General features: G+C 35.2%; 1 protein-coding gene across 50 annotated transcripts in view; it reads right to left on the reverse strand.

Annotated features, from left to right (window-relative positions):
* The window catches only part of ARPP21 (cAMP regulated phosphoprotein 21), a 156,776-nt gene that overhangs the window by 101,239 nt on the left and 39,330 nt on the right, over positions 1-16,207 (reverse strand). For 27 of the 50 annotated variants that reach the window (XM_055283923.2, XM_055283736.2, XM_055283671.2 and 24 more), the window contains exons 2-9: positions 13,173-13,346; positions 11,262-11,428; positions 10,265-10,306; positions 9,393-9,482; positions 5,307-5,451; positions 3,811-3,889; positions 3,024-3,083; positions 2,160-2,300 (exon numbers count right to left, since the gene is read on the reverse strand). In XM_055283923.2, coding sequence (XP_055139898.2) covers positions 2,160-2,300; positions 3,024-3,083; positions 3,811-3,889; positions 5,307-5,451; positions 9,393-9,482; positions 10,265-10,306; positions 11,262-11,390 — 686 coding nt within the window. In that variant the 5' untranslated portion in view covers positions 11,391-11,428; positions 13,173-13,346. The other 23 variants (XM_063636829.1, XM_063636797.1, XM_063636732.1 and 20 more) reach the window with 13 other exon arrangements.

The raw sequence follows: 16,207 nt of genomic DNA on the forward strand, positions 1-16,207 counted from the left end.
GCAATTGTAACTTCGAGAGGGTGTTCTCTGCACGCACTTACTTTTAACTCTTCCTAAAGGTATAAACATGTGGCATCTATTTTTAAATGGCCATTAATAAAAAAAAAAAAAGCTGGCACTCTTCTAGAAGTGAAAAATTCTAGTAATATGATACCTACTAGCCAGAAAATAAAAGTTTTAAAGGACAAATTATGTTCTCCAGTGGTATTTGGGAACTTGCAGGAAACACAAGGATTTAAAAAGAGCTGATCAATAGAAAGTTCTAAAATCATATCAGTGTTCCATATCTGCTCTATCCAATAGCTGCTTGAAATGTGGCTCACCTGATAGAGGAACTGAATTTTAAAGTTTAAATTTTATATAAATTTAATAAATGTGAATTGAAACATAAATAGCCATATTTGGCTATCATACCAGGCAGATCAGGTTTAGAGCCAGCACTCAAAATTGACCAGGAGTCTTGATATAACGCTTAATTTTCTCAAAGCCATTTTCTAAGGAAACATGTCTAAAACATATGTACTAGTATTTATGACTATGTGATTGCAAAATTGGTGTGAGTTAAAAATAAATCTACTGTCCACCAGTTGAAACTGTGTCACATTTAATATACTTGAACTATGGGAGTTTTCCACGTTTGCTATGACCTTATAGACAAAGAAGAAGATAAAAATTAAAATGAAGTAGTCAACTGCTTTTCTATTTTGCAATCAGCATGTCCCTGCATGATGATATCTAAAAGCCATTAAAAAAATGAAGAATAAGAAACAACAACACAACTATAACAACAACAAAGAGTATTGCATGGAGAGGGAAGATATAAAGGATTCTAAAAGTTACCTTTAATTTTTGCTACTATTCAAATATGAGGCACTTGTGTAAACAATCAGACAAAATAGGAACCTGATAAATTTTTAAAATGTGTTTTGCTAACACAGTAGAATGCAACTACAGGACTGAATGATTCTGAGACTTCAAGGGCCCTTAAACACGATTCAGTTCAAACTATCCTGCAGATATATAAGCAATTTGAAGCCCACAGAAGTGGAGTGCTCATTGTCCCTGAGATATTAATAATAGCCATCCTTGGTCCCAGATCTCTCAGTTTGTGCTCTCTTCACTATGACTTTCCCCCTACCTCTGCTGAGCACAGACTGATGCTTGAGTTGAGAAAGAGCCTCATGTCCATCCCCACTTGTCCCAACCTCTGGTGAGCAGAAAATATAGAGTATTGTAACCACGATACTCTGCTTGACACGAAAGCTCCCTTCACTAACATTCCTAAAGAGCATGCAATTTACAGTTTACCAAGCACATTGTGAAAAAAGAAAATTATAAAAATGGATGCTTTATGTGGGCAGTTTTTTAGTTTAACATGCCTTTTGTTATAGAATTGGCTTGTATGGTACTCAAAAGATATATAGGTTCAAGAAAAACAGCTCCAAGCTTCAAAGCAAATGACTACTCATGTTATTATGCTTTTGGTGACTCAATGAAACAATGAACAGGTATTAAGAGAAAAACAAACAATTATTTTAAGGGGAAAAAACTTGTCATCCTCTTTTCAGAGCTAAGTCTTAGATGTTTCATCTAGCTCAAAACTCATTTTACAGGTGAAAAAAACTGAGATGGCAGATTTTAAATAACTTGCTCCAAGTCACACAACTAGTAAGCAGAATTGGGTTTTAGAGGCAGGATTTCTGCCTCTAGGTTCGGAGCTTTTTATTACTCCAGAAACCACAATAAGATAGACGTCTAAAAAAGCAGAAGAAAGAAGAAAGAAAATAGCAATTATTCTGTGTATGTCATGGTCATTTAAAAATATTTGTTGTTTTTAATTTAAGTTATATTTTGACATAAAATTTTTCACAGCTTTGTATGTAATTTCATTGAGTACTGTTGGAAGAAAGAAAATTATGTTTCAGGAGCTGTGTAAACGAGCAGGAAATAAATCCACTTTATTGTCTGAATTTTATAAACTTTCTGGGTTCTCCGATAATCTTCTACAGATAAATGCCACACTACTTCTGATAAGAGCAAGAGATAAATAACACTGCACATTTTAAATGTCATGTACTGTGAGTTTTATACTGTGATCTTATAAATGAATCCATAGAAATGAGAAGAAAATGCTAAATAAGTACAGTGATGGGGCTTACATTCTGGTGCTGCTGGTCTTGTTGATGATAACAGATTTTCCTGTTTGATCCACATTGTGATCCAATCCAAAATAAGCTGCCACTCGATGGACAAGCATCCTCTGATATGATGACATCTGAGGGAACTTTTTATAATGATTACTGGAACATAATTCAAGAGAAAGTGGAATCAGCATTTTCATTTTTTGCCCATAATACCTTTTACAAGTATACACACAAAACTATTTCTCCTTCATCTAAACCACTAAGCCTATTGCATTTCTGACATCACTTAATGTCCTAATTTCTAGAAAAATTTCTACTTATTATAGATTTATTGATTAAGCTACAATAAACATCTTTGTTTCATAGGTGCACATTTCTCTTGCCAAAGAGAATGTAGTGTCTGTTGGACAGTATTGTATTTTAGTCCATGATACCTTATCAACGGGGCCAGACACAGGACAAATGATGTGACATAATACGTGATTGCAGATGTCTATATGGAGATGTGTCATTACACGGTTTACACTGAAGCAGCACAATTATTTTCAGGCATAACTGACTGCAGCCAGCTGGAGCCCATTAAAAAACTATAATAAAAATGAAAAGGGTCTCTTCTTGTTACAGCTACTCTATGCTAATCAGTGGCCCACTGTTTATAGCCATTTTGTCAGGAATTTAACAAGCAGAAGCACACATGGTCCAAGCAACAATTCTCATCAGCATATAGTTCCTAACTCCAATAATGTCTCCATTTAACAAATCAAGGAACATATTAAACAATGTTTTATCTATCCCTAAGTCTTTCCAGAATGGAAAATTTAACTCCAATACCAAACTAGGATACATCATCAAATTAACCAGCATTGCAGTTTAACATACTTGTTGTCAGCAATGAAATCAATAATTTCCTGCTCCATTTTCAAAAGTATCATCCTGTCCCTGCAAAATAAATGTTAAATTTAAAAGGTTTTACATATGTTCCACTTCCAAAAACCTGAAGAATTAATTAAATGTATGGAAAAGATTAATGTATGCTGCTACAAACTTATATCTAACTCTTCTTTGGAATATACTGACCATTTATATATTATTTCATTCTTTGGAATATGCTGACCATTTACATATTATTTCATTTCATTCATTACAAATTATTTCATTGTTTAAGAGTATTCCTTATCTTATTTGTTAAGTATATTGAAATATCTAAATTTTGTAGTCTTAATGTTAATTATGGCATGCAAAGTACTAGGATCAAAAAACACATCAAATAAATAGTATATTTCCAATAAATAGGAAACTGGAACAAAACGAAGGCCAAGTATTGACTGTAAATGAATATATAGCTGCATTAAAACATAATTGGCTTATTTGACAACAATAATTTGTATTTGCTATTTTTCCCCCTTAGCCAGTATCTTTTTGTGATCTGAAAAGCAGAACTGTTAAAGTATAATTTATTAATTGGGTAACTACCCAGTTACTAAGACTCTCTATAAAAAGTAAACATGCAAACCATTAGCAGAAAAAAAATACACGAGATAGTTTAAGACGTCAGGGAAGGTATCTGCATTTTACAATGGCTTTCTTAGAAGTGTTGGATTAATAACTTTGATTGTAGTATTCTATTTGATCCTTCTAAAAATAAGAGGCTCATTTAACAATTTACCTGGAATTATTCTTTAATGTGTTAATCAGAAACTCGTGTAAGTCTATGCCTGTAGAATCCGTGTATTCTTGGCTGCAATCTGAAACAAATAGCAGGACGGAGCTGTCAGGAATGATGGTGGAAAGGTGGGGTGGAAAAGGTTTCCCCAACCTATCCTGTTTCCCCCCTGCTCAGATAAATTTTAGGTGAAGCTGTTGGTATAAAAATACACGTTTCAAAACTAGCAATCTGGCAATATAACATCGGAATGAAAATTAAATTCCGGGATTGAAAACACCCAATAAATCCTGACTATGGAAAGATCCAAATGTCATAGGAGGGGAAGTGGGCACAGTCTGGGTGTGGGGGAGAGGTGGAGTCAAATATCACGTGTTCATTCTGCATTGTAAATAACAAGGGCACAAACCCCACATGACAGAACTCCCACCTACAGAGAGAGCGCTCAAGAGTTTGAGATCCCATGGAACCCTTTTTCTCTTAAAACAAGGCAAAAAAAATGAATGTTCTGTTATGAGACAATCTATTAATCAGTACAAAATACAGGACGACACTAAATATTCCCGAGACTTTTAAATATCCTAATGCTGTCCAAAGCTTAATTTCTAAAACTGTTTTAGAAACCTGAACTTTACTTTACTGTCATATACACCTTGGATTTTAGATATTCCTCAGCAGAAACAACAATTATAAGCAGATGTGTGGTTATAGAACACATAACTGTTAGAGGCGGTTGTCATTCCTCAGTTGACCAGATGCTCTATTCTTTCCCAGTTGTCCAGTTTGTTTGTTTGTTTGTTTAAGTCTACTGCAAACCTGTTTACTCACGGTACTCTTCATTTCAACTTAGTTTTGTTTTGTACCATGATAGGTATGGCAAAAATTTGGACAGTTTGGACTGTAGGTTTTCAGTTTGTAAAGGTATGACTTTTTGGACAGTGATTTATTGAAGTAGAAGTAGGTATTTCTTAAATAAACATTACTTGATAGTAGATGGGTTCAGAGACTAAATTCTGAGCCAGATAAAATGTGAATCATGTATTCCGTTGACATATACATCTGTACTTTGGGGACCATATCACTTATGAACTGAGAATTGCTAATCCACTCTCTGTCTTTTAAGATAAACATGAGAGTTAAGATATCAAACTCGGTATCATTACTGTTCACCAATCCAAGTTAATCGGTCCAAGAAACCTAAATTTAGGGCAGATTTATATTTATTCCTTGTACAAGCTTGTCACTGAAAACAGAAGATTAAAATGTGAATCCAAAGAAATATGTGATCCTAAAAATAACCTGTCTAGCAACACAAGTAATGACACTATAAACAGAAAGAAAATCAAGTTCACATTTTTTACACACACACAGATACGTACACGTATAGAATTATATGCAGGGTTTGGTGGGAGGTGAATATGCTTGTGAAATCTAGAATGTGTTCTGTGACTACATGTGTGCCCAAATTGAGTAAGTTAAGGAAATATGTTCACGTTCACCTTTTGATAACATTCTGATCTTGGGTTTTTCAGAGGTTTTATCTTTGTTTTTATCCTTTTCTTTTTCTCTTTCAGAGTCATCTTCCCTAGATTTATCCTCCTCTTGCAGGCTGGAAAAACTGGAAAGCTGTAAATGAATTGATTCCTGTTGGGGAAAAAATATAATAATTTAGGGCCAGGTTTAATAATCTCTGTCTGGCTCCCATTTTGCATAGAGGTTATGAAGTATAGAAAAATGAAAACCAGGTGCAGATTTTTTTTTTCTTAAATGGTAAAAATTAAACCTGTCAGGAAATTAATTGCCCTTTAAAATGACTTAATCTTCAGGAGTCAATGGGAGGTCATAAGGAACATCTAGTACTAAAACTTTGCCTTATGAATATTAACCTTAACCAAGTTGAATTCCTGTAGATCACAATACTTATTTTTTTTCTACAGGTTTATTTTTAAACACCTAGAAAAAATTTCTTTATCAGTAAGCTCTCATCACAGCCATTGTATTAAAAAAAAAAAAAAGTCTTCCGTAGTTCTATTCTGTAATTCCTTATAAGGGGAAATTGGCACAAAGACAGACATATACTAGGAATCATAATTACAAATAGAACAGACATAAAGAAAGCCCCTATTACTGAATTTACAATTAAAAACTCAATTTTAGACCCAGGTCAACAATGACTTCTACTACTATGAAAAAGCAGACTATATAATTGCAGGAATTCTAGGTATAAACTTATTATAATTGTTTATAAATACCACTAATAAATCATTATAATGTATAGTTACAATGAGCATTGCCTTTTAGAAAAGGTAGGAAGTAGAATTATATTTTTCATAAATAATATATAAAATTTAATGTTATTTTATTTTAGCATCAGTTAGTCCTTTCCAAAACATAATATTCTCTTGAAATGATCTTTGATTTAAGATTGACCATTTACAGCATTGGGAATGGATCCACTTTTATTCTTATCTATTTTGCACTGAAAGTAGATTATTTTGTATTAACTCACATATATCAGCCATTTGATTGATAGTATGTTCACTGTTTTGAAGAAGAATGAGCCAAATCATGTTTTCCAATTTTATGTAAAACCTACGCTATGATTAAAACTATGACAAATTAACCACCGTTAAGCCCACTTATTCTTATGTAAGAGATCATTTGATGGCAAAGCTTCCTTCCTCTAGTGACATTAAAATTTATGATGTAGGAAAAAATAATCCCAATGACTAATAATGTCTCTCACTGAAAATTAAACTAATGCTCAAACTACATGTGACTAAACTGATGATTGTGCCCTCTTAAATTTGGGATTCTTAATGGTTCTCAGTAAACCTGGCTAATCTAACAAGCGTAAAGAAAAGTTCTCCGAAGCTAAGTTTCTTTTTTGGAAGGGGCTCCACTGTGAACTCCCTGTTTCACTATGCTTATAAAGTCACGCAATATAAACGATGAAATAAAGCATACTTTCATCATAAATATCTTAGCTGAGTTTTCCAACTTCAACACGTTTTTCCTGGGGATGTACATATATAAACTTTGTAAAAACTGAGTTTAATTTGATTATAGAGTCATTTATTGCAGTTTGGGACAGAAATGTCTTAATATGCAAAGGTTCAGGCAGGTTCTACGGATAGGATTTGCTTCTACTTGCCAAAGAAATCACTGGGACATTTCTGGTCCAGAAGACATGGCTGAGGTGGGGAAGATTCAGTTTGACAGTTAATCATCAAGGGAAACTGAGGGCTCCCAGGCCACGAAGGTGATCTCATTGCTTCTTCAAAACTGACTGAAATAACTAGCCTCTGTATGTATGAATCTAAAATCATAGAGGCTTGGACATATATTATAAATGCATGAGCAGAGGCTAAAGAATATCCACTATAAAAAAAATGTACAAACTGATGCCATGTGTTGACAAATACTATACTCAGGAAAAAAATATCTTTTCTATGCATATATATTATGGTGTTGAAAGAACACACAAAAATGCTATAAAGTTGGTAAAAAACAATCTGTTATTTTTTAATATTTTTATTGATATGCTCAATAATAAAATACAAGTGTTAATAAATACATTGGTACAGGATAAGTTTATATCCAACAACAGTAAAAGAGTGATTCAAGTTGCAGTAATACACTGATAGGTAAATAGTATAACATTAGAAAAGCAAAATTCTTTTAACTTAAGGACAGACTGAACCATCAGGTATGGGTCTGAGATCAAGTAATACAGGTAGCAAGAGTTTTTCCCACACTGGAAAATGAAGGCAGTTTTCCAAATACTGTGAATTTACAAACATTGGGGAAGCGATACAATCCATATACTGTATACTTCTGCCAGTGTTCTCTGGGATTCAGTCCGCACATTTTGTAAGTGCCGGTGGTACCTAATGAAGGCATTGCATATAAACTCAAAAGTCTGTTTCTTTATTCTCTAAAAAGGTAGCACGGCCACTTGCTTATATGTGTGTCTGGATGTTCTCTATCAGCCCCCTGCTCCCACCACTCCTCAGCCAATCCAAAGAGAAGCTTGCAGGCTCTCATTCTCTCCTACAAAGCTAGTCTTGGTTTCTGAGCTTGGAACCAGCAGGAACAAAGCACCATTTACACCTTATTTCTCTGCACCAATTGTATGGAGACACTAGACTTAGGTCCAGAGTGGGCACTATGATACAGTTGATCCCTTAAAAAATTTCCTCCTGGTACCTTGTCAAATGGGACAAAAAGCAGATTAAGTCTATAAAGGCTGTCCTTCTCTGCCTGGCGTTAGGAGTGGGGGACAACTGGGGCATTACTTCTCCCAGGGTCTGTCATTCTGCAGAGTTAACATATATTGTGTGCAGTACATTACAAGCCATCAATCAACATTTAATAATATAGGCCGTGATATTCACATTATTCTCCCTTTTCAATCTCCATTAAAAATAGAAGCACAAATAAAATGCTGAAGGAAAGCCACACATTTCTCAGAGCCCAAGTAAAATAAAGCATGTGTATGAAACATAGTAATGGCCACTGAAAGATAGCCTGTCCATGCCTTATGACATGAGTGGCATGTTAAGAAAATGATGCTAGAAAAAAAAAAAAAAAAAACAACACACACTCTTAGGACAAAATCTATTAGGAATTTATTTTTGGTCCTTTTAAAGAAAGTGCTCTCAATGCTCTCTGTTTCCATGAGGGGAATTCAGAGTAGTTCAGTTAAAGTAAGAAGAAAAAAGCAAAACCAAACCAAACAAAAATAATGATATCTTAATCAATTTTCCCTCCCCTGGGCTCAGGTAAACCATTTTACTTTTGTCTTGACTGCTCCCAGCCTCTGATAAAATAAGTACAATTTCAGCAGCAAGACCATTTTTTATAAAAGCTAATATGATGCCTAAAAGGCAAACAAAAATAAGTATGATGTGAAGTTTCCCATTTTGTCATGAAATAATTTTGTTGAAATTTAAATTTTTATAACCTACTAATCTTGCTGTAAGGAGCAAAAATAAGGGTAAAAATATGCAGTGATATATTAATAATATTAACTTAAAGTCACCATCAGCTCAGATTCATTTCTGGACAACTTTTGCAGTATTGAGAAATCTCCACCAAAGGCCATAGAAGTATTTCTCCAAAGTTCAATGCACCTTATTCACTATTTCCTAAGTTTCATATGAACCAGCAATTGTGTTTCTTATAGGCAAGTGCATTTTGGGGAGCTGAGAGGTAAGACATCTCCAACAAGGAAGGAGAGAGGATACTTGGAATTATATTTGGTTCAGCCTTATCAAAAGAGAGCCTTTGAGGAAATCAGCACTACTGTGCCTACTTTTTATTTAACTTTTAATCTAAATTCTTTTGAATTCCTTTCCATTTGCAGTTTTCAGAGAGTCTGGAAAAAAACAAATGTAATACTCTGTGACAAACCATTAAACTATTTTAGAATGTTGCATAAGCAGGGGATGAAGCCAAAAAATGAATTATTTTCTTCAGTTATATTTTTCTCCCCCAAAACACTGTTTAACACCAAATTAAGAGTCATGCACACAAAGGTGGATCCCATTCATGCAATTAATGATAATGACAAGGGGATATACCTGATCCTGAAGACTTTCACCTCCTGGTCTGGCAGAAGATTCCTCACAGACAGCAAGACTGCGAGTCAGTTTACCTTTTCCTGCTCCTGACTAGGAGGGGGGAAAGAAAAGGGAAGGAAAGGAAAATAAAGAAAACAAACAGGAAACATTCTCAGACTGCCAAATCATCTCCACATTTACATAACTTCCCCAAATGAGATTTTTAAAACCAAACTTCAAGTCTGCCAATCAGTACTATCTACACTGGCTCAAAGCATCATACCTCTGTATTGATGGGGATGGAAGTAAAGAAGAATGTGAATAGATAAATTAAAAAAAAAATACTTTCAGTAAATTGTGTGCATCACATTGGGAACATACGAAGAATGAATTGCTGTCATTTCCTGAAAATATCAGGAGTAAAAAGTGATAAAATTAATTTTTACTGAAACTAAGTTTGCAGGAGATTTGACTGAGAAGATGGTTAAAAGGATGAAGAGTGTGTACTAAACAGTAGTATCTGCTTACTTCAAGGCAGAAATCAAGTAGTGAGAATAAAACATCTACTCTAAATTTTATTTAAAATAAAAACAAAACAAGTGGTCATTTGTTTTGTAAAGTACTGTCAAATCTCTAAGTGTGAAAACAGGATCAAATACATACATTTGCAGCTATTTGAACACTAAATCCTCTAATTAAAAAATATGCAGTGCCAGAAAGTAAGATATGCATAAACACAACCCCACCAAAAACAGCCAGCACCAGTACAACCGAGATCCCCCACAATATCTGGACACAATCATCTGAAATGCTGGCAAATGCTTTAACTCTGATATAAAATAGGCAATTTATACCCATGATATCAGGTCTACCTAGAATGTTAAGAACCCTACCTTGGATTTTCTTCTTTCTTGATTCTGAGCCTCCAGCCGCCTCTGTATGTTGGAAAGAAAATAAAACAAAATAAAATAAAACAAACAAAAACGAACAGTAAATCAACAACCGAGAGAGAGAGAAAGAAAGAGAGAAAAATGTCACTACCGGCTACAGTACAGAAGTCAATAATAATAGCAACAGAACATCACAACCATTAGGGAGGACTCCTCCTTCCCTAGCTTTAAAAAACTTTTGACTAACTTTTAGCTCTTTTCTCTTTATAGCAACTACTGGAAAGGGGACAAGGAAAAGCCAGCTTTGAAGTCTTTTGGCCATCACGCAGTTATCTGCCTTTGTTAACTGTTGGTATATAAAGAGTTAACACTTCTGTGGTTTAGTTAAAAGAAAATCAATACTTACAAGCTATTTGTAAGTGCAGTTTGCTTTCCTTCTACCAAATCTCTTTCCCTTGTAAATCATGATACGTTTCACAACACTTTTTCATTTCCTTTCATCACTCCCAGTCTTTTTTCCTCCTTCAAGTACTCTCTCTTTGGCTGGGAATTCTAGGGTTTAGTTTGTTTGCTAATAAGATTTGAGCCTTAGCATGCCCATGAAATTCAAAGGAACACCTGCCTTTGATTTTTCTTAGTTTACCATGAATTGAGTCTTCAGAATAGCAAATTCATTTTTAAAACTCAGCTAGTCTAAAGCTGCCTTGGGAGAAGCCCTCTGTGTACACCTTGAGATGTTCTGGAAATTGGTAAGGGGATGCTGTGTGCAAATTCAGAAAATAAATACTTTCCTATGACTTTTTTCCCCACAGAACACATTTTAGGGCATGGTTGGGTTAGGACAAAAAGTGACAAAAATTGAAAAAGTAGGAGACTAGCATTTCCTAATGATATAACTAGTGAAACTCTTTAAAAAATAAATCTTTAAAGTATTCTGAAAATAAAATAAGGGAGTTGCACACAGTTGTATGAGAGTCAGGGTCTCTTCATGCTTACTCACCTGCAGTTCCAGTTTCTCCTCTTCATCCAGACTTTCTGATTTAACAATGCCGTTCTCTGGAGTGGCTGTCTCCTGCTCAGTCCCTCCTTCCTCTGCTATTGCCTGATTCAGGTCTCCTTGCTCAGACATTCTCCCAGATGCAAATTAAAATAACAAGATTTTATGCCCTAGAAGGTTAAGATATCAGAAAATTAAGTCAGGGCAAGGTATTTACTATCATTCTTTAGAGATTTCATTTCTCCTTTCATATTCAAATCCAAATGAGCAATTTTGAGAATTTTATACAAAAGGGGGAAAAAACAAGATGAAATCAAGTACCCAAGGCATGCACAAGAGGCAGATACAATTGTCCCATCCACACCCCCTTTACACGCGCTTGTGAATACACCTTGCCGTCAAAATGGGTCAACAAATCTTAGAGACACATAACTCCCACACAACTACCAGTTCCCCATTCTCCACTACAGGGTAGAAGAAGCAATAAAAGAGGATATTTCTCTAACTTTTGAACAAATGACCCTCGACTTCTGACTCAAGATGTGGCATTGATGTTCTGCAGCATCTCTAAGACGACTGAAAAATTATTTGCAGGTTCCAAACATAGACATGCTTCCCTAGGTCAAAAAAAGTCTGTAAGGTCAAAAAAAACTATTGAAAAGGTAATAATTCAGCATAAATATGGTATCTAATTTTGGCAATAAACTTTTGAGGGTCAACATTTCCAGGCTTCGAAATGACAGCTACATTATCAAAAACATAAGCCCTCTCCCAAGCTCCCAAGCTCCCAAGCTCCTGTCAGTTGCTGGTGCAACAAGATCCTGTGGAAGGAAGTCTTTGGCAGGCAGCTCTAGTGAAGCTTTCCCAACTAAATGCTACTTCTCCAGGCTCACAATAGACTACAGACACTGGAAATGGCTTTTCAGAGTTAAAATCTGTTATTATTTTTTTCTCCCTACCTTTATAAAACTCCTGACACTTCCCCTTCTGATGTGCTGTCAAATGAGGCTCATGAATAATTTAGCATTTACTTCCTCCTCACTTTTTTAAGCTGTGAGAAAAATAGAAAGAAAAAAAAAGAAGAAAGAGAAGGAGGGAGGAGGAGGAGGAAGGAGGAGGAGGAGAGAGAGAAGAAGAAAGAAAAAAGAAAGAAGAAGAAGGAGGAGAGAGAGGCACTGTAGCTTAGAAAGTTAGTTCTTTAACAAAAAAATCCCAAGCGATGACTGTCTCATTCCCAGTCATTACAATGGTAATTATTACTAGACGAATAAGAGTTTTAATATGTTTCCTTGAGAGTATTCAATTACCATTTACTAATTCAGTAACTTTATTTCCAACTGAAAATAGGAAGCATGAGAAAAATCTAAACCACAGAAATTTTGCTAAAATCTACCATGACAAAACAGATGGTATCTAATGATATCTTTAAAATACACAGGATTATTCAGCAAAGGATTGTGGGAATGTAAAAGGAAGTTTTCCAACAGGATGGTAGTTTGAGTCTGTAAAGTGACTAGTAAGCAATGCATTCAGGTTTTGGGAGGTTTTAGGATATTTCATCCAGTGCATTCTGATGGATTTCTTATATTTCAGTGACACTCAGTATGCATGGTTAACAAAATAAAAAGTTCCATTTTCCACTGGCAAACAGCTTGTTTCTCAGTGCATTGGGCAGGGGACTTCTGTTGCCCTAACTCATTTTTTAGAGTATTTAAGTAAAAAACAGACCATGACCAGATTTAAAATGGAGTGAACAAATTGAGCTCTAATTCTCCAAACTACAAGCCAAATGAGTCTCTGATACAGATCCTGTCATGGTTACATTCAGTGAACTGCTGGATGCAAGCAGGCACATTTATATAATAATAAATCTAAAATACAGACGAGATGACAGCCAGACAACAAGACCTTTACCTTTGGTGCAGAATTCCTGCTGCAGGTCTTGGCGACTTACTAGCGGCTTCTGTCGTTCTACGCCAGGAAAATCCACACAAGAGATCAGAGACAACTGGAGTCCCATGTCCCCATTAACAGTTCGGAATGCCCATCTCCATGCGATTCCCTTACACAGTGTGACACATCGTCAACCTGAAAAAAGATGAAAAGTAAATAATAATAATTGCAATGATCATGGTAGGGTGAAGGATGAAATAAATAAGACGGGGTTTCTAACACTAATGACCAGCTTCCAGCAAATCACGTTCACAGCTTGATCCAGCTCCACCTGTCTCAAGCTGCCTGCTTCTTCTCTAATGAAGGCTACAGCCGGCTGTTCAAGTCAGAACGGCACCCACGCAAGGAGCTAAAATTAACAATTGCATTATGCACCGAAGATTACTCACTTCAATTTTAACCTTTTTTAGTGAAATCTCGCACTTTGTATTAAAAAAAAAAAAAAAAAAAAAAAAAACAAGCTTGTGTGTTTGCCTCAATGAGAATCAGGATCACCTATGAGCAAAAGTCTTGCCTCTTTTTCTAACCAAAGGCTTTGTCTTAATTATAGATTATATTATACATTTTAATGCTGTTTATGTGGTTTCTCTCTTTATGAAAGCTACCTGAATAAAGTGTACTGAAAGGTTTTGATTTAATGAAACATTCTCTATAAAAGTTAAAAAAAAAAAGAAGAAAACTTTTATAATGGCATGGCTGAGAAAGCTCTTTTCTCTCTACTTATAGTTTGGGAAGAAGAATTCCTAATATTCTTGTTGCAGGGTGAACACAATCTATCCATAGCCTTCCCTCCCCATCGGGATTGCCACTGCCAGCTGGGCATTCTGTTTGACAGCAAAGAAACACTGACAGAGGGATTCAACAGATTTGCAAACTTCAAGCCTGTTGAAAACAATCCACGCTATAATGTGCACTTTCTCTTTCTCACAACTCCTACAGGAGCAGTGGCAAAGACAGCTTGAATGCAAACACAGAGACGGGCTCCTAATAATATTTGCCCAAATCAGGCTGCATCTCTTCCTTTTCCCTATAACGCTATTCTGGTGCACAACGGCTAAATCCAACAGCATGCACACCTCTTCCAACAGATACCTGTCTATGAAAACACTAAATGCATCCCAGTTATGTAGTTTGAAAGTTAGAAACCCTCTCTCCCTCCTCCTTGCTACCCTCTTCTCCCAAGTTTAAATGAGCACAGCTGGTTCCTTACAGGATTTTACTGTGGCTATATTAATAACATATTGGGTTACAAAGCCATTTGTTGTGCAAGGGGAAACAACTGTTGAAAATGCAATCACTAGTACAGTCAATAGTTTCTGGATTTATTCATGTTTTATGAAGATGGATGATTAGACTTTAAACCATGTTTCTTTCGTTTTTGGAAATTATATGGCTTTTGAGAGCTAGACATGCATTTAGGACAAAACTGGATTGCTAATCAATAGTAATTTTAAGTTTTCAATTTTGATCAGTTTCACCATAGCTACTATAACTAATTCTCAATATTAAATAGAAATCATCGTGTCTTAAAAATTAGAATCTATTTAACTAAGAAGCCCATTATCTAATATGTCTTAGCATAAATGTCAGTGATGGTTATGAAATGCATTCTGGATTCTGTTGCACTTTTTCCAAGCTGAATGAAGTTCTCAAGGATCACGGCAACTCTTTTGATTTCTCTTTAAGACCCTCATATTTGTACAGTTCACTCAGCAGGTGAACGGCAATGTAATTTCCAAAACTAAGTCTTAGATGCATTATTCCAGCCTCAGTAGGAGGATGCAAGATATAATTCTTTCCAGGAAGAGAGAAAGAACAAACTGATATTCACATAACTAACTCAAAGCGGGGACAGCCTGGATATATGTGTGTGCGTAATTACCAGGACACGTTTTGAAATAGCACCGAGCTCTAAAGTCAGCGAGGTATTATTCTTGCATGCCTGAATCATAAAGTCATCATCTACCAAGATAAAAGAGAAAATGGGCATATGGGAATGAGCAGAGAGGAACATATGGATCACAAATATTTTTGTAACTGATTAAAATTGTTCTCTTTGCTGAGAAAGCAGTGCCAGGAAATCAACCCTACTTCAGCTTTCTGTTCACCAAACTAACCGGACTCTTCCACTGCCATTTCATCTTGATCTGTTTCAATTTCTTTCATTTTTGCAAATAACCCAAACTATTTTTAAAAAATATCTTTTCTTCAACATTTGGTTAATAAATATTCTGGCCAAATTTCAACTGTTACAGTTTGAAGGATAGAAGGAGAAAGAAGAGACTATATATAAATGCACAAAATAAAAGTTACTATAGTTTTTTTAGTGGAAATACTATTTTAAACATAATTTTGTGGGTAGCATTTAGTGAAGGCTGTCAATAGTTTGCAAATTAAGCTACAGGAAATTAATCAACAACGCTGTAAACTATTTACCAGGAAGAAAGCAAGTAAAATAATTGCTATATCACTTTATATTCACGCTGTTTCTTATTTCTTTAGTTTAGAGTTGAACACAGTAACAATTCAGGTTGTGGAAATGAGGAAGAAAGGTAGAGAGAAGAAAGGCAAAATGCAAAGCACCAAATATGCTGTCTTTCAACACCACTATCAAAATAGATATGTCTTAAGTGTGTGTGTGTGTGTGTGTGTGTCTCTGTGTGTGTGTGTGTATTACACATATTAATCACTGTGCTACCAACTGGGAAAGAAAGGTCAGATTTGATTCAAATTTCAGCAATAATTTAGTTCACCGATGAAAGGGAAATTAAAGTTAAAATTTTATCAATAAATTGGGAGTGTCACTGTATTAGTCACTTTCTTCACAATATTTATGCTAAAAATTACCAAGAGAAGGACTAATATTAACCCAAATTAGCATGGGTACCTTATGATGAAACAACACAGTCAAGATTTACTTATTGAAATTGAAATGTTTTGCCTATATGCACTGCTTCTTCTTTTTAAGCTGGGCATGGTTCTGTAAATGAAAACCA

This window comes from Symphalangus syndactylus, chromosome 1 (assembly GCF_028878055.3).
Source record: "Symphalangus syndactylus isolate Jambi chromosome 1, NHGRI_mSymSyn1-v2.1_pri, whole genome shotgun sequence".
Taxonomy (NCBI): domain Eukaryota; kingdom Metazoa; phylum Chordata; class Mammalia; order Primates; family Hylobatidae; genus Symphalangus; species Symphalangus syndactylus.